Raw genomic sequence first — 16,848 nt, forward strand, 5'->3', positions numbered from 1 at the left:
ACGACGTAATTACCTAGTATTTTTTTGGTGACCAACTCTTTACTCAAACATGCTAGCAGATGGTGTCAGACTTTTCAAGACAAAATTACTCAATTTCATGATTGATTGGCTCAGCCCCAAGACAACTGGGGGCCTAAACCAGAGTAAAGGCTCAGGGAAGGCAGCTGAAGGGAGGGGGGAGTCCTAAGTGTGCACAGGGCTCAGTCCAAAGGCCACTGACACCACCACTTACACCGCTCCTGCTGCTCCCCGCCTCTTGCTCTGTGCCTTTGCTTAGGCCAGGAGGGTCCTCGCTACTTCACAATACCCAGCAAACTTTTGTTTTACCTACCCCAGGGGTTGGCACTCTTAGAAACGTGCCCTGGTTGGCCTCGGTGCTTCCCCTCCATGACCCTGGTACCTGGCTGCACCTCCATTTTCTTTTTTTAGATATGTTTTTATTGATTTTAGAGAGAGGGGAAGGGAGAGGGAGAAGGAAAGAAACATTGATGTGAGAAACATCCATCAGTTGCTTTCCCCACGAACCCCAACTGGGGATCAAACCCGAAACCTGGGCACGTACCCTGATCGGGAATCGAACCAGCGACCTTTCTGTGTACAGGATGCCGTTCAACCAACTGAACCACACAGGCCAGGGCCGTGCCTCCATTCCCTACTCCCTGTGACAGTGCAGTGTTACGTCAAGGGCACCCTCCTGCTGAAAGCTCCCTGAGGGCAGAGCCTGGCCCTCACTCAGGACGGTGGAGGTGGGTGGGCTCCCAGTGTCCTTCACAGGCCCACCCACAGAGCAGCCACTTCAGCACAGTGGCAGTCACATGGCTGCATTTCAGATGCAGGTCGTCCAGCCATCAGCACTTAGAGGACAAACTGGTCAAACAGGCAGAATTTTAAGCAAATATGTGGGTCTTGGAGAGAGAGCATGACTGGAGCTACACTGCCCAGATGAAGAGAAGAGGATATGAGTGGGTCCAACTGGGGCCAGCGGGTAAGTCCGGGTCAGACTCAGCCATGGAAAGGCTTTCTTTACCTCCCCAGCTTTGTCCGATGGAAATGACCACATCTATATAGTATAAAAGTATCCAGGTCAATGAATGCCCGTATATACAGCCTCCACCCAGATCCAACAATTGTTAACATTTTGCTATATTTGCGCTGGACCCCCGCTCCCCAGGCATATATATATTTATATACTGTGTTACTCTCTGTACACCTGTAGGAGGCAGTTAGGCATGAGCAGAGAAGAAACCAAGGGCCAAGTTCGGAAGGTCACCAAGGCGGAAAGCCCCAGGGTGACCTTTCCTCCCCTAGGATATTGCTGGTCATGTGATTTAGGCCCCCTGACCTTTCATATTACTGGTCGTGAGGTTTGGACTCTCCCCTGACATTTCCTCCCCTGGCAGGTCCGCTAGTCAAGGGGTCTACCCTTAGAAAAAGAACAAGGGGGCCGGAGAATGGCCTCATGTGACTCCCTGGCACAGGCACTCCCTTAGCATTAAGCCCTCAGGACAATGAGGTTCTGACCCACATCAAATGATCTTGGAAGCAAAGCCTCAGGTCTGTCGACCACAGAGACAGAATTTTGGTCAAACTAGAGATAACTTCTAGGCCTCAGTTGTGTTTCAGCTCTAGGACCAGAAAAGCAGCAAGGCCAGGCCAGCAATGCCATGGCTGACATCGGGACCAGCTGTGAAGACCAAGGATCCCCCCTCCCAGGAGCTGACCAATCAGTGGAGACCGTGACCCTGAGGAGACACACCTGGAAAGCTGATGAATATTCGTATCCTCCCCTGAGACCTCCAGGTAAAAACCCTCAAGACAAAGGACTCAGCTTTCACTTCTTTCAGGGCTCACTTCTACCTCTGTGACTTTCTAAATAAACTTTTGCTTGTATTTGAGTCTTGACTCTGAATTTTTTCTTAGCCAAAACTCAAGAACTGAGGTAACACTGGTGCCATTTTGCTGCTAATTCATCTGTATACACACACACATATATGTATATATAATATATATGCTTATATAATAGGTTTTTATATATTACATATTTTATATAATATATATTAATATATACATGTTTACATTTCTTTCTAACTTTTGAAAAGAGGTTGAAAGCAGACATAAAGTGGGAAGGACTGGCTTCATCCCTTTGAATGCACGTTCTTGCTCAGGAGCTCATCTCCCCAGGTGCCCAGACGTGGGCAGGGCAAGCATTCCTATTAATCTCATTAAGCAGATGAGAAAACCGGGCCCCCAACTGACTGGGGAACTTCATGTGCTGGGCAGCGGCACAGCTGGAGATCAACTGCGAATCTTCTGAGACTCCGGCAGGACTCTCTTTTCCCTTTTTTATCTGTGTTTGATTTGGAGCCTGTGGGAGCAAGTGATTAAGCTTCTTTCTCAAATTGTGACTTGCTTCTTACTGCTCTGCACAAGCCCTGCCTTTATTTTGTTAGATTTTCTCTTCAAGCCCATCTCTTGCCCACTCTTGCCCCTCCCTCAGTTTGGTGTGTGTACCCATATCAGTTAGTTACCTGTGGCCGTTGTGATATACAGGGCGTCCCCCAAAAATGTATACACACTTTAACAGCGGATAGCTCAATTTGAAAGTGAAAAGTATTTTAATAAACACTGCCTTTATAATTATTCACAGTGTGTGTGTACAGTTTTTTGGGACACCCTATATATTATGGTCTTTGTCTGTGGACCAGGCACAGAGCTCCTAAAGGGGCACCTTTTGTTTCCTGAAATAGCTCCAGAGTAATGAAGGTCAAAGGGGTGCTTTTTGTTTTTCATAACAAGCCCCTTTCAAACACACCTGAGTTTATGTTAATAAGGTGGTTTTTTGGAAAGCCCCTGGAGAACCACAGGATGGGAGCTGGCTGCCAAGGGAACCAGCCGGGTGATATCAGCCTTACCTCCAGGGAAGGGAGAGGGACTGGAGGTTGTATTAATTATCAAGGATCAATGGCTTAATGAAGCCTCCAAAACAACCCCAAATACTGAAAAAAACTAAAATACTGAGAAATCAGTCCTTTCCCTATTGATTTGAAATACGATTTTTATCATACACTAGAGTAGTGGGCAGTCCTTAGCGACCCATCTCCCGTATGTATCAAGGGTGTTCACACCCGCAGCCTGCTCGGAGTACCAGCTGGCTCAGCTTATCTCCTTGGGTACTGGTGTGAGGGCTTCTTCCAGGCCCACAGGGCTCCAGGAGCCCTCTCTGGTCTTGCATTCATCCTGGGGCTGCTGCAGGTGACAAGAGGGGAGCCAGGCAGCGAACAAGCAAGCACTCGGCGAGGCTGGAGGGGGAAGAGGCTGGGTCACCTGCATTTCCCCTCCCTGCCCAGACAAAGTCCCAGGCCACAGATCTGGGGCCTCTCTTTGCTGAGGAAGAGCCTTGCTATGTCTCCCTGTATACCTCCTAAGGACAGGGTGTGATGGTTGTCAAGAAGCTGAGGACTTATTTGGTGACATAGGGCTGGGTGGGCCTTTGGGAGCCTTTCACTGGCTGCTCTATGTGAGGGGATGAGAGAGAGCCCCACCCTGTCCCATGAGTCACCCTAAAGGTATACAGCAAGGTAGGTCCTTAGGAATAGACTATATTCCCCAGGGCTTGGCATGCCCCCACCCAACCACCTTGGCCCCTCTGGCCATTCTGGGCCCACTCCCTGCACTCTGGGAGTTGGGGACATCTGGAGCAGGGCTGGGGACATCTGGAACAGGCAGAGGGGACACAGCAGGGAAGCTGGCCTCTGCCCAGAAGCCATGACATTCTGGTCATCAGCCTGATGCTATAAAACAAGACAGCACCCATGGGCCACCTGGCCAGGCACACAGAGCAGGAAGGGGTCAATATTAGCAGGCAAAATGATTGCTGAGCACAACTATTGTGCCAACCCTGGGCTCAGCGCTGGGGTGACCAGATCCCTGCCCTCAGGGAGGTACATGGAAAAAAGGCGTTCACCAAATAACAATATTGCTGATTGGCGACTCATGACTGTGAGGGCCCATTTATCCTGTGGCAGAGGGAAACACAGTGTAAAGTTACAATGACCAAAAAAATGGTCTGGTACCAATTCCTGAAGAGACAGATTGATCCAAAGCTTGAACCAGAGTCTGAAAACTAACCTTGGGGCCACTCACCAGACCTTGACAGACACATTGGTGTTAATATCAAGCAAGAAAGACCTCACAGTTCATCAACCCTGTCCTGGGCCTGAATCTTTCTTTTTTCTTTTTCTTCTTTTTAAAATATGTCTTTATTGATTTCAGAGAAAGAAAGGGAGAGGGAGAAAGAGATAGAAATATCAATGATGAGAGAGTCATTGATGGGCTGCCTCCTGCACGCCCCCTACTGGGGATTGAGCCCACAACCCCGGCATGTGCCCTGACCGGGAATCAAACCGAGATCTCCTGGATCCTAGGTCTATGCTCAACCACTGACCACGCCAGCTGGGCATGGGCCTGAATCTTTCTACTGCCCAGTCTGTTTGTACACCCCTCACGACAAGCAGCTCACCACCTCCCCAGTTTAGTTAAAGCCTCGTACACATGGAATCATAAACCAGAAACTGTTTAATAAGTGAATGCCTCTTTTCAGTAAAATCTCACAATTTTAGGGCCATGAGGCAAGCGACCCTGGCTGGTCCCTGATCCACTGAGCCTGGGGCCAGGTCCTGTCTGCTCTGGGCCTGCATCTCCCCACCTGGATACTGGGTAGCTGGGGGTCAGAATACTGAGACCTCTTCAGTTGTTACGTTCAGTACAACTGTTTGGTGAGGGTCTACTATATACATGCCCACTCTGGGCGTGGGCTGTGGGCAGAAGCTCTAGAGGAGAAGTGGGGGTTGGGAAAAAGGCAAGCACTTTATCCATTCATTCTCTAGCAGGTCATCATAGAGCCCCTGTTCTGTGCCAGGCTCCGGAGTACCTCGGGGAAAATAAACCAAGTCTCACATCCTGGTTGGGAGGGACACAGTAAAGGGCTCTGACAAGGACAGGGCTCCATGCACAGGGCTGAGAAGGCAAAACTGAGCCTGGAGTTTTCCTAAATTACTCCTGGGGACTTTGGGCCCCCTCTACTGGGGAGCAGGGAGGGGTCTGGAGATGGGGAGGGAAAGGCCAGGATGATTAATGGGACATTCCTCTCTGTCCTTTAGAGGGAGAAGTCGAGGAGAAGAATGGTTGTCAAGGGCAACACATTCTTTCCTGTGGATAACTCTGGCCTGCGTCACACACAGGGAGTGGGGTTTCGGGTGTCTGAGCCAAAGGCGCCTTGAGATATTTCCTCACTTACAGAGGGAAAACTGAGGCTGGGGAGGCGGGCAGGGCTGCCTGGCAGGGCTCACAATGAATGAGGCATAAAGGGGGCACCCTGGGCTCCTGTCTCAGTCCTGGGACCGTCTTTAGGAGTCAGGGACATCCAGGCTAAGACCAGTGTGAGCAGGGTCAGGGTCAGGGCCAGGGAGCAGGCAGGGTCCAGCCTGCACTCACCCCAGTCCATACTGAAGGCCCTTCCTACCTCCGAGCCTCTGCACAGGCTGTTCCTGCTGCCTGCAAAACCCGGGCCCTCTGCTTGTCTGTGGGCTCTCAGAAAAGCCTCGTCACCGCCGTCTGTTCTGCGCACCCACCCCCGTCACCACTCATGCCCATGACGCCGTAAAGGTGGGTGGATTGCTCTGATTGCGCTGCCATAGCAAAATGCTACAGACCGGGGGGCTTAAACAACAGATATTTATTTCTCATAGTTCTGGAGGCTGGAAGTCCAAGTTCAAGGTGTCGGCAGGGTTGGTTTCTCCGGAGGCTTCGCTCTTTGGCTTGTGTATTTGGCTGTCCTCTGCCGCCTCCTCACACAGCCTTCGTGCCCCCCCCCCCCCCCGTGTCTCTACGTATTAATCCCTCTTATAAGAGACTGGCTCATTGGATGAGGGCCCACCCTGAAGGTCTACATTTACTTCTCTCTTTAAAGGCTCTATCTCAAATTCAGTCACATTCTGAGAGGGGATTAAGGCTTCAACACGTGAATTTTGAGGAACAAGATTTGGTCTAGAACAGTGGGTGTGCCTCCTGGTGAGTGGGACACTTTCTGAGGACAGGGACTGGGTCTGAGCCTCTGCGTGGCCTTGGGCTCTCTGGGTCAGGTCTCTAGGCCCGTTGTCCTGCTCAGTAGTGGGTGCCCAGCAACTGCCCCCTCCCCCTGACTCCACCTCATTCCTCACCCTCCTGGACTTCTGGGGGTGGGGAGGTAGGCTGCAGAGCGAGCAGTGAGATGTGGCGGTGTCCCTCTGCTCCAGTTTCATGCTGGTCTCTCCTGAGCAGGTGGAGCCTGCCCCACCCTCCATAACAGGCCCTGCACGGAGGGGAGGGAGCTCCAGGAGGCAGGGAAGCGGTGGGCTGGGCTTCGAGGCCAGGAGCTGGATACACGCTCTCTGGGCCCAGCTTCCTCCTACGGACAGTGGCAAAGGGCCAAGCTCTGCAGAGGGTCCTCATGTCCCCATGCTGGGAGGGGCTGGGAAGCTCTGAGGCAGCAGCAACCAGTGGTCAAAATGACAGCTTTGTCTTCCTCTAAAATAACAAAAAAATATCTCAAAGGAAAATATAAAAATGCATTAATTGGGCATCTACATGTCAGACCTTTCAACCCCCTCCTTTCATGGCCACTCACAGCAGCCCCGGCTGCCCAATGTGCAGATGTGAACACTGAGGCTGGAGGGTGGAGTGTGACAGGCCCAAAGGCTGATCCCTAGAAAAGCCCTCCCTCTCTCCCATACTGGCCCTGGGACTTCCTAGAAGGCAGACAGTCACAAACCCCAGCAAGGCTCTCAAGAACACCCAGCATTTAATGAAATTCTTTTATTATAGTGGAATTTACCAACCAACATAAGCTCCTCAAGGTCCTAGGTGTGGGAGACGGGTGCCATTCTTTCTGACTGCCCCGCTCCTGCCACTCCTTCATGTCTGGGACATTGCTTTCTGGCCACACATGTCCTCAGAGGCAGCACTAGCCATATGATATCTTTGTGAGAGTCACAAAAGGGCGCCCCTTCTCCGGGTGGACTCACCCCTCATCTACACCTGGGTACCCTTGTGCTCAGCCCATCTCTCACCGCAGCAGCCAGAGGGGGAGACTTTCCAGTCTCCTATGCAGCCGGGTGCCCACCAGTCATGCACCCACACCAAACAAGGAAGTGGGTGCCGTGGTCAGTGCACTTTGGCCAGGGCAGTGGCCACCAAGCCCAGCTTCCAGAGGCAACAGAGCCGAAACTCCCATGGTGGGGCCAGGAAATACAGCTTTGAGCTGGGATTGCTGGTGTGATCTCCAAACCTTGCTCTCAGAGCCTCCAGGAGCTCCCCAATCTCCTCCAGAATGTCCCTTTCCCACCCAACTCTCCGAGGTTGGTTCTTGCTGTTTGCAGCTGAGAATACAGGGGGTGGAGGTGGAGCAGGGGCTTGGGTCCCTGGGGAGGCTGAGCCCCTTTGATAGTTGTCCTATGTGTCCTGGTGAGAGAGACTCTGCTTTTCCCAAAGGCTAGGCACTAGCTTGCAGTTCTAGCCAGTTACAAAGGGTTAAGAGACGATTCAGCCAAGTGAGAGGAATAGTGACTGACAGAGCTCACGACAGGCAATGTCAGGGCTCCTGTTTCCTTTCCCCCCCAAATTGTGCTCAATGAAATGAGCCAGTCACAAAGAACCACACATTGTGGGATTCCATTTCTATGAAATGCCCAGAAGGTAGGTAAGGAGTTACCAGGGACTAAGAGAAGTTGGAGAGGAATGGGGAGTAGACTGCTTAATGGGTACAGGGTTTCCTTTGGGGTGATTAAAATGTTCTAAAGTTGATAGTGGTACAACTCTGCGAATAATAAAATCGTTGAATTGTACACTTTAAAGAGGTATATGGTATAGTATTTGAATTGTATCTCCATGAAGCGGATCTTTTTTTTAAAAAAAGTATAAAGTGCCTTTTATAAAGCATTCAGTCAACAATTACTTATTAAGCACCTGCTGGGAGCCAGGCACTGTGCTTGCTCTGGGAGCACCCTGATGTCAAACCAGACATGGTCAGTCCCTGCCCTCCTGAGTTCACAGCTTAGTGGGGAAGATGCAAAAGCTCCCTGTCTTAAATGTCTAATTGCAAAATGGAAAATGTGCTGAGAAGAAAAAGAATCACAGCTTAGGAGAGCTGAGGGATCCGAAAAGGCTTCCTGAAGAAGGGAATGAGCTAGAGGAAGGGTGCAAGGTGGAAGAGTGTTCTACATCAAGAGAAAAGCAAAGGCAAAGGTCCTGTGGTCTGTGCGGCTGGAATACAGGGGATAAGGGGTGGATCATGGGGCCTTGCAACTGAAATGTTGAATCCAGATTCTGTTCTTAGAGTAGGAAGTCTCCGAGAGCTGTGAGCAATGGTGTGACACCATCAGGTTTATAATCTGGTCCCTCAGGATGCTGGGAGGAGAATGCAGGTGGGGAGCAGGAACACTGGTGTGGGGAGACCAGCAAGGGACAGCTACTGACATCCCAGCGAGAGCGCAGGCTGCCTGCTTTTTACCTGCTGTCATTCTGATTCCTTTGATTTTAGGTCTGATGAGTCATTTGCAAGTCACCACCCCCACAATCATTGCTGTTTTTTCCTTTTTAACAATGGACTTGTTTTTAACCACTGAGCCATTGTTACGGGCCAGTGGATTTGGAGATGCTTCCCCAAACACTGCCCTGGGGAAAATTTTAAATGCCATTTAATAAAAGTTTCCAAAACTCCATTTAATAAAAGATTCTCCACAACACAGCTGTCACTACGTGCTCGCTCAGGGCTGTCATGAGCTGGCCAAGGAAGGGCTGGGTTCAGCTGATGACTCCGGGGCACAGTGCCCTGGCACAGCTGCTGGGGCTCAGCGTGACAGTGTTTGGGCTGGGAGATGACTGATCCCACTGCCCCTTGCTGTGTGGAGTCTGTGACACCCTGGGGTGCTTGCTAGCACAACCCCGGGGCAGAGCACCCACAATCATGCCAGTTCACAGGATGGCCTCCTGCTGACCAGGGTACGCTTTCATCTTTGTAAAATACTAACAGCTTGTGGACTCACCCAGCTACTAAGATGACATCCCCAGTACTCCCTTTTCTGGGGATCTGCTGAAGCAAGCTAGGGTGATATAACCACCCTCAGACCATAAAGGGCCCCCATTTTGCATTCACAGCCATCCTCATGTCAGAAATCCAGGCAGAGCCTTCTCCTTCTCCTCATCTCCCACATCTAGGAATCTCCAGTTCCTCCTACCACCTCCTGAATATTTTTGGAATTCGCCTCTTCCTCTCCAATGCCCTTTGTCTGCCCTGGTTCAGGGCTCAGTTCACCTGCCTGGAAGAACAGGTCAGCTTCTTTCATTGGCCTCCCAGCTCCCAGTTCTTGCCACCACACCCCCCACTCCCCAGGCACCATTCATGCCACCGTAGGGCAAGATGGTCCCCTTCCTCTCTCCTTTCCTCTCTACTTGACTAACTTCCATTTGCCTCTCAAGACTCAGGTCAGAAATCACCATTTGGAAGCCCCCTTCACTCTCAGGTGGGGTCAGCTGCCTCCCCTGGGCTCTCCATTCCCTTCATAGTCTCCACCCATGTGTTGCAAAGTCTGTTTAGAGCCTGTCTCTACACTCAAGCCCAGGGTGGCCAGATGGGGTGAGAGCAGCTCCTCAGAGGGCTGGATGGGGGGGCTGTTCAGAAACTAGGGGCAGCCCAGGCACGCACAGGATGTCACTGGGGCTGTACCTAGGATCAGCACAGATTCTGGCACTACGAACAAGCCAAATAGGGCCCTGAGACATGGAAGAGCCTGGAGCAGTTTCTGCTCCTGGCTAATCCTCCTGCCCTGTGGGGTTTGTTCATATTTTCACTCAGCAAACACCAGCAGACCCCTCCTGGGGAGGCCCCAAGCTGGGCATCCTGGGCCTCGAGGGCCTCTTCATCTGGTGTTGAAACCAGGTCTGAACAGGACAGTGTGAGACAGACTCTGCCAGGGGTAACCAGTGAGGGTGAGGTGGGGCGCCTTTAACCCCCGTCAATTCCAGTAAGTCAATAGGGAACTGGGCTCTAAAGCAGTAGAATTTCAAAGGTGGCTGCCCAAAGGGGCTGGCTCCCATGACCAGATGTTATGCAGGACACAGGGCCTGAGCTCCTGGCTGCATTTGACTCTGCTCTGTCTGTGCCTGGAGAGGATAGTGTGGCTGGTGGGGGGCAGGCAAGATAGAGGGAAGGCCACCAGGAGCCAGGAGCACGGGGATTTGGAAGCAAAGACTCCCTAAAGTGTTTGCCTGGGAGGGAGCACTACTAAATCCACATAAACTGCTTAGTAGTTGGCTTCCTGGCTCTGCAATACATGGGTGGGTTTTCCTAGGGCCCGTCAGGAGGTGGGGGCACCCCCAAAGTACAATTAGGGTTAGCAATCAAGGGGACAGGCTCAGGGCAGCCCGGGGCTGGGCAGGGAAAGGGCTGGCTGGACCCCAATGTGTAAATGCTCCTCTTCTGAAACCAGCACAGGCACCACTCAGATGGAAAAGCCAGACAGCATTTATTCACCTCAAAAGAGAGGGCACTCCCGCCCGCAGGCCACCACAGAGCGCTGTAGTCAGGCTAAAGTGGCCAGGGGACATGGGGTGGGGTGGCTGTGGACAGAGCACAACTGAGCCTCAATTTCTCCATCTAGAAAACAGTTGGGGACTGTGTGGATTGGAAGGCACGCAGTGAGCCCTCAAGTGGGAGTGGGACGACTTATCCCTCCACCTTGGTCGAGGTGGGGCCTGGAGCCCTGACCTCCAGAGACCCTGCTGAGTGGCAGCTGCTGGTCTGAGATTAGGAGGCAGCCTGTGAGGCTGTGCGGCAGCAGCTGCGGTGCACCGGCGCCCTCGTGTGGCCACAGCAGGTACCACCAGCCTTGTGGGCAAACGGATGCCTGGGGAACGAAGTCTGTCCTGCAGTGAGGGGTGGTAGTAGACCCTAGAGGGCCCATTGGGGTGATTGTCTGAGGGAGTGTGAGCCCAAGGGTATGTGACAATCTAAGGGTGTGACAGCTTCCCAACAGTTACAAGTCACATCTGGACATGTGGTCATCTGAGGTCCAGAGCAATGAGAGCTCCCCAAGATTTGCCTGAGGCCCCATGTCTAACACTGTGCATGGCATGCAGAGGGCACTCAACAAATGTCTGTGGAGTGAGAGTGAGTAGATAAGTGTGTGATCCCTGTGTGTGTGCAAGGGGGGTGGAAGTAGTGGCCCAAATCAGTGGCTGGGTGGTCATAATGTGCATCTATACTCTGTCTGACGTTCTAGCCACCCTCAGGAAGGACCTGTGCCCAGGGACAATGAAGGGGCCTCTGAAGACTTCACTGCAGCCCCAGACACTGGCAGATGGGACAAAGGGACAGAGGAGGCTCAGGCCTCATAGACTCAATGATGGGCCCAGTTCAGCTCCCTGCACAGGAAAGAGCAAGGCCCCCTGTAGACCTCCTCCTGGGGCCTGGAAGTTTCCAGTCAGGGTGGCCTTTCCACATTGCCTCCAGCTTCATTTTCAGGAGGAGAGGCAGAACAGAGGGAGGGATGGAGGTGGGGGGCGAGATGCCCAGACTGACCACAGCCTTCACCCAAACTCCCCTGCATGCAACTTCAGTTGCCTGGAGGAGGTGGGGGCGGCTCACAGAATGGAAAAGCCAGTCAGAATGGGAAAGCCAGTCAGGGCTGCTAGTAGCAAGGGGAAGTGTGATGGGAGAGGGGCATGGGGGTGCAAGGGCTGAGAAGGAGCACTTTACCCTCACCCCCCACACACTGCCCCAGCCCCAGGCACATAGGCCGGGCTAGGGACTGAGGCTGGGGAGGGGCTCCAGGCCAGGCTCGCAGCCCACCGGCAGGGTGGCCACTTCACTGGGTGGGATATGATGGGTCATGTAGCGCTTGCCCATGAAGGAGCCAATCCGAAGCTGCTCAGGGACCTCCTCAGGCCACCACAGGCTGGAGCTGGACAGGGAAAGGAGGAGAAGTTGTGTCACTGTTGGGTGAAGCTGGCTGCCATGTCAGGGCCTCCTCCCCACTCCCACATCCCTCCTCCTGTAGCCTCTGATCTCCCGTTCCTTCCTTCTAGAATAAGCTGGAGGCCTGCCTCCTCCAGGTGGCCACCCTGATTACCTTAGTGTCAGTTCACTGAAATGATAGGGGGGCTCACTAGAGAGAAAATGAGGCCCAGAAGGACAAGGGCCAAAACAAAAGACGCTAATGGATAGGGGCAGAGCAAGGTGGCACCTTCTCTGAACCTGTTTGTGGTCAGAGGAGTTGCTGGACCACCTCTCTGACTGCCCAGGGGAGATACACAGGGTGGGAATTCTTTGCACAGCTCTTCCAGGGACACTTCTCAGCTCAAAACCAGGCTCAGGGGTCGGGGAGAGGGAAGGGGTTCCAGGTGAGGAAGGGGGCCCTGGGAGTGTCACCACTCACAAGCGCACAGTAGAGGCTGCCAGGAAGGCCAGGAGCAGGAGGCCGGCAAGAGAAGAGAGGATGGAGGTGATGACAATCATGTCACCACTTCGCCGCCCTGGCCATGTGTCGATGGAGCCTGGGGACTTCCCTGCACACACAGCAGCTGCTCAGAGGCTGTCCCGGGACCCTAGGGCAGTCACCCTCCACCCATGCTCATACCCAAGGCCGGGCTGTCTCTTGTCCACAGACAGCCTCCTGAGCACACCCATCTGTACATCTCAGACAGGCATCTGTGCTCTGTAGCCTGGACTACCCATCGCTCTAACCTCCACCCTGGTCTCACCTTCTAGGTTGTCCCACCAATGCACCAACCCCTGGCACACCCATGGCAGGCAGAGCGGCAGCAGACCTTGGGACTGACCATTTGGCTGCCCTGTTCCCTAGAGCATGACATACAAGGCCTTCAAACAATAAGCCCCCACCCCCATCCCTGGCTTCTGCAGCCCATCTCCCAGGCAGCCCCCACACAGGACATTCTGGTCTTCACACAAGCAGTGTTCTCAGCCTGGTGACTCATGCTGGCTTCTTGGGGCCCTGCTGAGGGAAGCCTCCCAGAGCCTGTGCCCTGACTGACTGGCCTCCTTCTAGCTTTGGCCCTTCACCCAGCAGTGCTGGGCTCCAGGCTGGCTCCCCATTGGGGGTGGGGGGTGGAGGCTGTTTCTGCCCATGAAACTGGGGCCTGGGTACCCAAGAGTTGGCAAACATTTGGGGATGGACAGAGTCAGTGCCTCTGCCACATGCCCCACCCCCTCAACACCAATTTCTGTGTGGAGGGGCAGCTGGATTTGAATACTGCCACCAGGACCCCAGTCCCATGGCATCGGGAAGCAGGGTGGGGGCAGCTGAGCATGACCATTTTGCAGAGGGTGGTAAGTCTACAAGGAACAGATTGGAGCCAAAATGCCCCCTCCCCAGCACTACCTTGGTGGAGAGCAATGGGGTTGGACCACCTGGTCTCAGCCTGGGGTGAGCCCCTGGTGTCCATCAGGAGGAACTTCACCCTGGGGAGAGGAGGAGCAATGAGGTTCAGAGCCTCAACTGCCCTAGGCAGGGTGCCCACCACAGCCAGACTCCAGGCAGCTTTTCTGGGCCAGCTGTGAGCCTTTGTTCAGGAGGGTGTACAGGCAGGGGGCCACAGGCCCCCCAGTGGAGAACTGCTGGTCCTGTAGAGTCTCTGAAGTAATGGGATGCCCCCCAATAGGGGTGAGCACCCCAGGTAAAGGCCTAGGGAGGGAGGGGCATATTCAGAATGCACTCGGAGCCCAGGGAAGGGGCAGGCTGGCACTGGGGGAACCAAGGGTGGGGCAGAGGAGCTCAGGTTGTATCTTTGTGGGGGTTGGGGAGCTCTGGAAGGTTTCTGAGCGTCAAGAGACTCAGGCAGGCTTACACTGAGGGAAGCTGGCTCTGGTGGCTACTAGAGATGGAGGCCAAGCCAGGGAGTGGGCCTGGAGGGGGAGGAGGGAGGTAGATCTGGCAGGACTGGGTGAGAGGGCAGAGGGAGGCTGTGGATGGAGGTGCTGCCCCAGCCCACACCACACTACCTTCCCTGCACCCCTGTGGTCCTCCCAGCTGAACTTGGCCTCCCCTGTGGACACCTGGCATCATCCTATGGCCCGGGCACCCCTGGTCTGAACACCTGCTTTCCCACCCCCGCTCTAACCTGACCTCGACAAGCCATTTGGCACTTTTGTGCCTCTCTTCCTTTGCCTGTAAAAATGGGTGGTGGTCTTCTCTCCTGCTTCCCCACCTCATATCCACTGACTGGGGCTGAACTCAGCCCTGGGCTTGGTTTCCCACCAGATCTACCCGTGGGAAAAACAGTGGGTGAGTTACTGCAGCCCTGCAGACCCACTCCACCCCCACCAGCTCTATGGTGCCACCTCTTCCTCCTGGGCCCACTGGAAAGGTTGAATTCTGCCTGCCCATGGCTGCAGTGAGTGCTGCTCTTCTTCCAACTCCCCAACCCCAGCCCAGAGGAAGAAGCCAAGGCTTGCAAATGGGAAGAGCTTGCAGCCAGGATGGGGCCTGGGGAAAGGCTAGGGAGGGCAATCCTGGTCCCTGAAATCCCTCCCTTCTCAGCATAGCCCCCATCCCAGGTTCCAGATAGAGAGACCCACCTATAAGGTCCGGGGCCAGGGAGCGGGGTGTTGCAGTAGGATGGCTGCTGGAGGTCAGACAGGCAGTCAGGGTCATTGCCCACCCGCAAAACAGGGATGCCGCTGCCACCCATGGGATCCTGGCAGGGCAGCTGGTCCAGGGACAGGGGCAGTGTCATGTAATGGCCATTGGTCAGCAGCTGTGGGAAAGCTGGGATCTCAGCCAGTGTCTGCGGGTTCTGGAAGTCCCTGGAGGCTGCAGGAGGGAGACAGATGAGGCTGGTGGGCAGGTGAAGCCAGGCCTTCCTCACCACAATTCCTAGCTGGGTCCAAGGCCTCCAGCCCTGGCCCTCCATGCCTCAGCCCCCAGAGGGCCCCTATGACACAAAGCAGGGTTTGTCACCCTTCAGAGACCTCTTTCCATAAAGCTCAACTACCAATCCACGCCCAGTTGTCAAAGGTCACAGTGAGGGGCTCCCCATTGCAGCTTTCCTCAGCCCCATCCCTCACCCCAGGCCCCACACCTGCACTGTGACACACCATTGCTAAAGGCAACCACCAGCCAGACAGTGTCGTCAGCACTGGCATGACCATCCAGCACACAGCGCGGCTGCTCCAAGGAGAACGTGGTGGCAGTCACCTTCCCTTCCAGGTCCCAGGCTGTTATCTGCGGTGTGTAGGGGATCAGCTCTGTGGCCATGGAGATAGGTATGAGGGTCCTGGGGGCCGTTTCCCCTGGGGCTGCCTCTCCCAATTAGGAGACATGGGCACCCAAGGTCCAATCACTCCAGCAGGTGCCCCAGCCCCTTGGGTCTAGCCAGGTGCATCCAATCCCCGGACCCCCACTCACCTAGGCTCCTGCAGGGCTGGGGCCAGATCAGCGCCATCAAGAGGAACAGCAGCCATGGGTAAGGCTGCCTCTGGGGCAACCCCATGACAGCCATATTCTACCACATCTGCAGCCTGGGGCTGGTCTGTTGGCCTCTGGCTGTACCCCTCCCCCAATACGTTGGGCCTGGAGGAGCTGGTTAGTCAGGCTGCCAGGCTGGCCAAGGGCTGGAAAGACCTGAAAATGTGAATGCAACCCAACCCCTCTCCTCAGCCCAATCCCCCACTGGGAGGGGCCTGAGCAGGGCGCTGGTGTGGGGCAGGCCAGAGCTGAAGGAGAGCCCAGAGTCCTATGTTTGAATTTAGGCCCCACCCAGCCTCCCAGCCCTGGGGAGGAAGACCAGTCTCTGGAACCTTGGGCTTGGGGCCACATGCCTGAGATTCCTGCACCCCAGGTGCCAGGAGACACCCTCTGGCCTTCTATCCCCACCCAGGAGCAAGCCTGGGGTAGCTCCAACTTGTCCAGCTCCAGCCCTATCACAGCACCCCCAACCTGTCCAGCTCCAGGCCCATCAAAGCCTGCCTGGCCCTGCTGCCATCTTGTGCCCTGCCCTCCCTCCTCAAGGCCACATACTCCCTGGTTCTTCAGTCCTGTTGTCCAAAGGAAGAACTTACAGAAAGGTGTGTAGAGCCCTTGACAGCTGAAAAGCGCCCCACTTACATTACTTCCTTTGGTTCTCACTATATATATGGGTGGGGCAAAAGTTGTTCAATAATTAATACATAATACAAGAATAAACACATACTCACAAGTATAAACCTACTTTTGCCCCACTACACACACACACACACACACACACACATATATACACACATGCATACATATATATAAACCTCTTCATCTCCCCAAGAGGAAACACAGTACCCATTAAAACAATCACTCCCCATTCCCTCTCCCCCTGGGAACCACTCATCTACTTTCTGCCTCTGGATTTGCCTATTCTGGACATTTCACATAAATGCAATCACACAGTATGCAGCCTTTCACGTCTGGCTTCTTTCACTTGGCACATTTCAAGGTCCATCGACGGTACAGTATGTCAGCACTTCCTTTTGATGGCTGAGTGTTGTTCCATTGTATGCAGAGACATTCTGGTTAGCCATATATCAGCTGATGAGTAGTTGGGTTTTTCCCACCTTTTGGCTATTATGAATAATGCTGCTAGGAACATTCAAGAACAAGTTTTGGTTTGTACATGTTTTCAATTCTTGGATATGATCATAGGAGTGGAATTGCTTAGTCATATGGTAACCACTTTTTGAGGAACTGCACAACCGTTCCCCACAGCGGCTGCATTTTACATCCTCACCAGCAGCAGATAAGGGCTCCAATTTCTCCACATCCTCAACAT

At 53.8% G+C, this 16,848-nt stretch overlaps 1 protein-coding gene across 1 annotated transcript; it reads right to left on the reverse strand.

Annotated features, from left to right (window-relative positions):
- Positions 1-10,948: 10,948 nt before the first annotated feature.
- UPK3B (uroplakin 3B) lies at positions 10,949-15,564 on the reverse strand. The gene is made up of 6 exons (XM_016199066.2): positions 15,459-15,564; positions 15,149-15,298; positions 14,630-14,864; positions 13,434-13,513; positions 12,471-12,600; positions 10,949-11,996 (listed from the first exon to the last, which is right to left on the reverse strand). Exons 1-6 carry the CDS (start codon positions 15,550-15,552, stop codon positions 11,837-11,839), a joined length of 849 nt encoding a protein of 282 aa, XP_016054552.1. The 5' UTR covers positions 15,553-15,564; the 3' UTR covers positions 10,949-11,836.
- Positions 15,565-16,848: the final 1,284 nt, after the last annotated feature.

The sequence above is a fragment of the Miniopterus natalensis genome, chromosome 3 (assembly GCF_054644295.1).
Source record: "Miniopterus natalensis isolate mMinNat1 chromosome 3, mMinNat1.hap1, whole genome shotgun sequence".
Lineage (NCBI taxonomy): Eukaryota > Metazoa > Chordata > Mammalia > Chiroptera > Miniopteridae > Miniopterus > Miniopterus natalensis.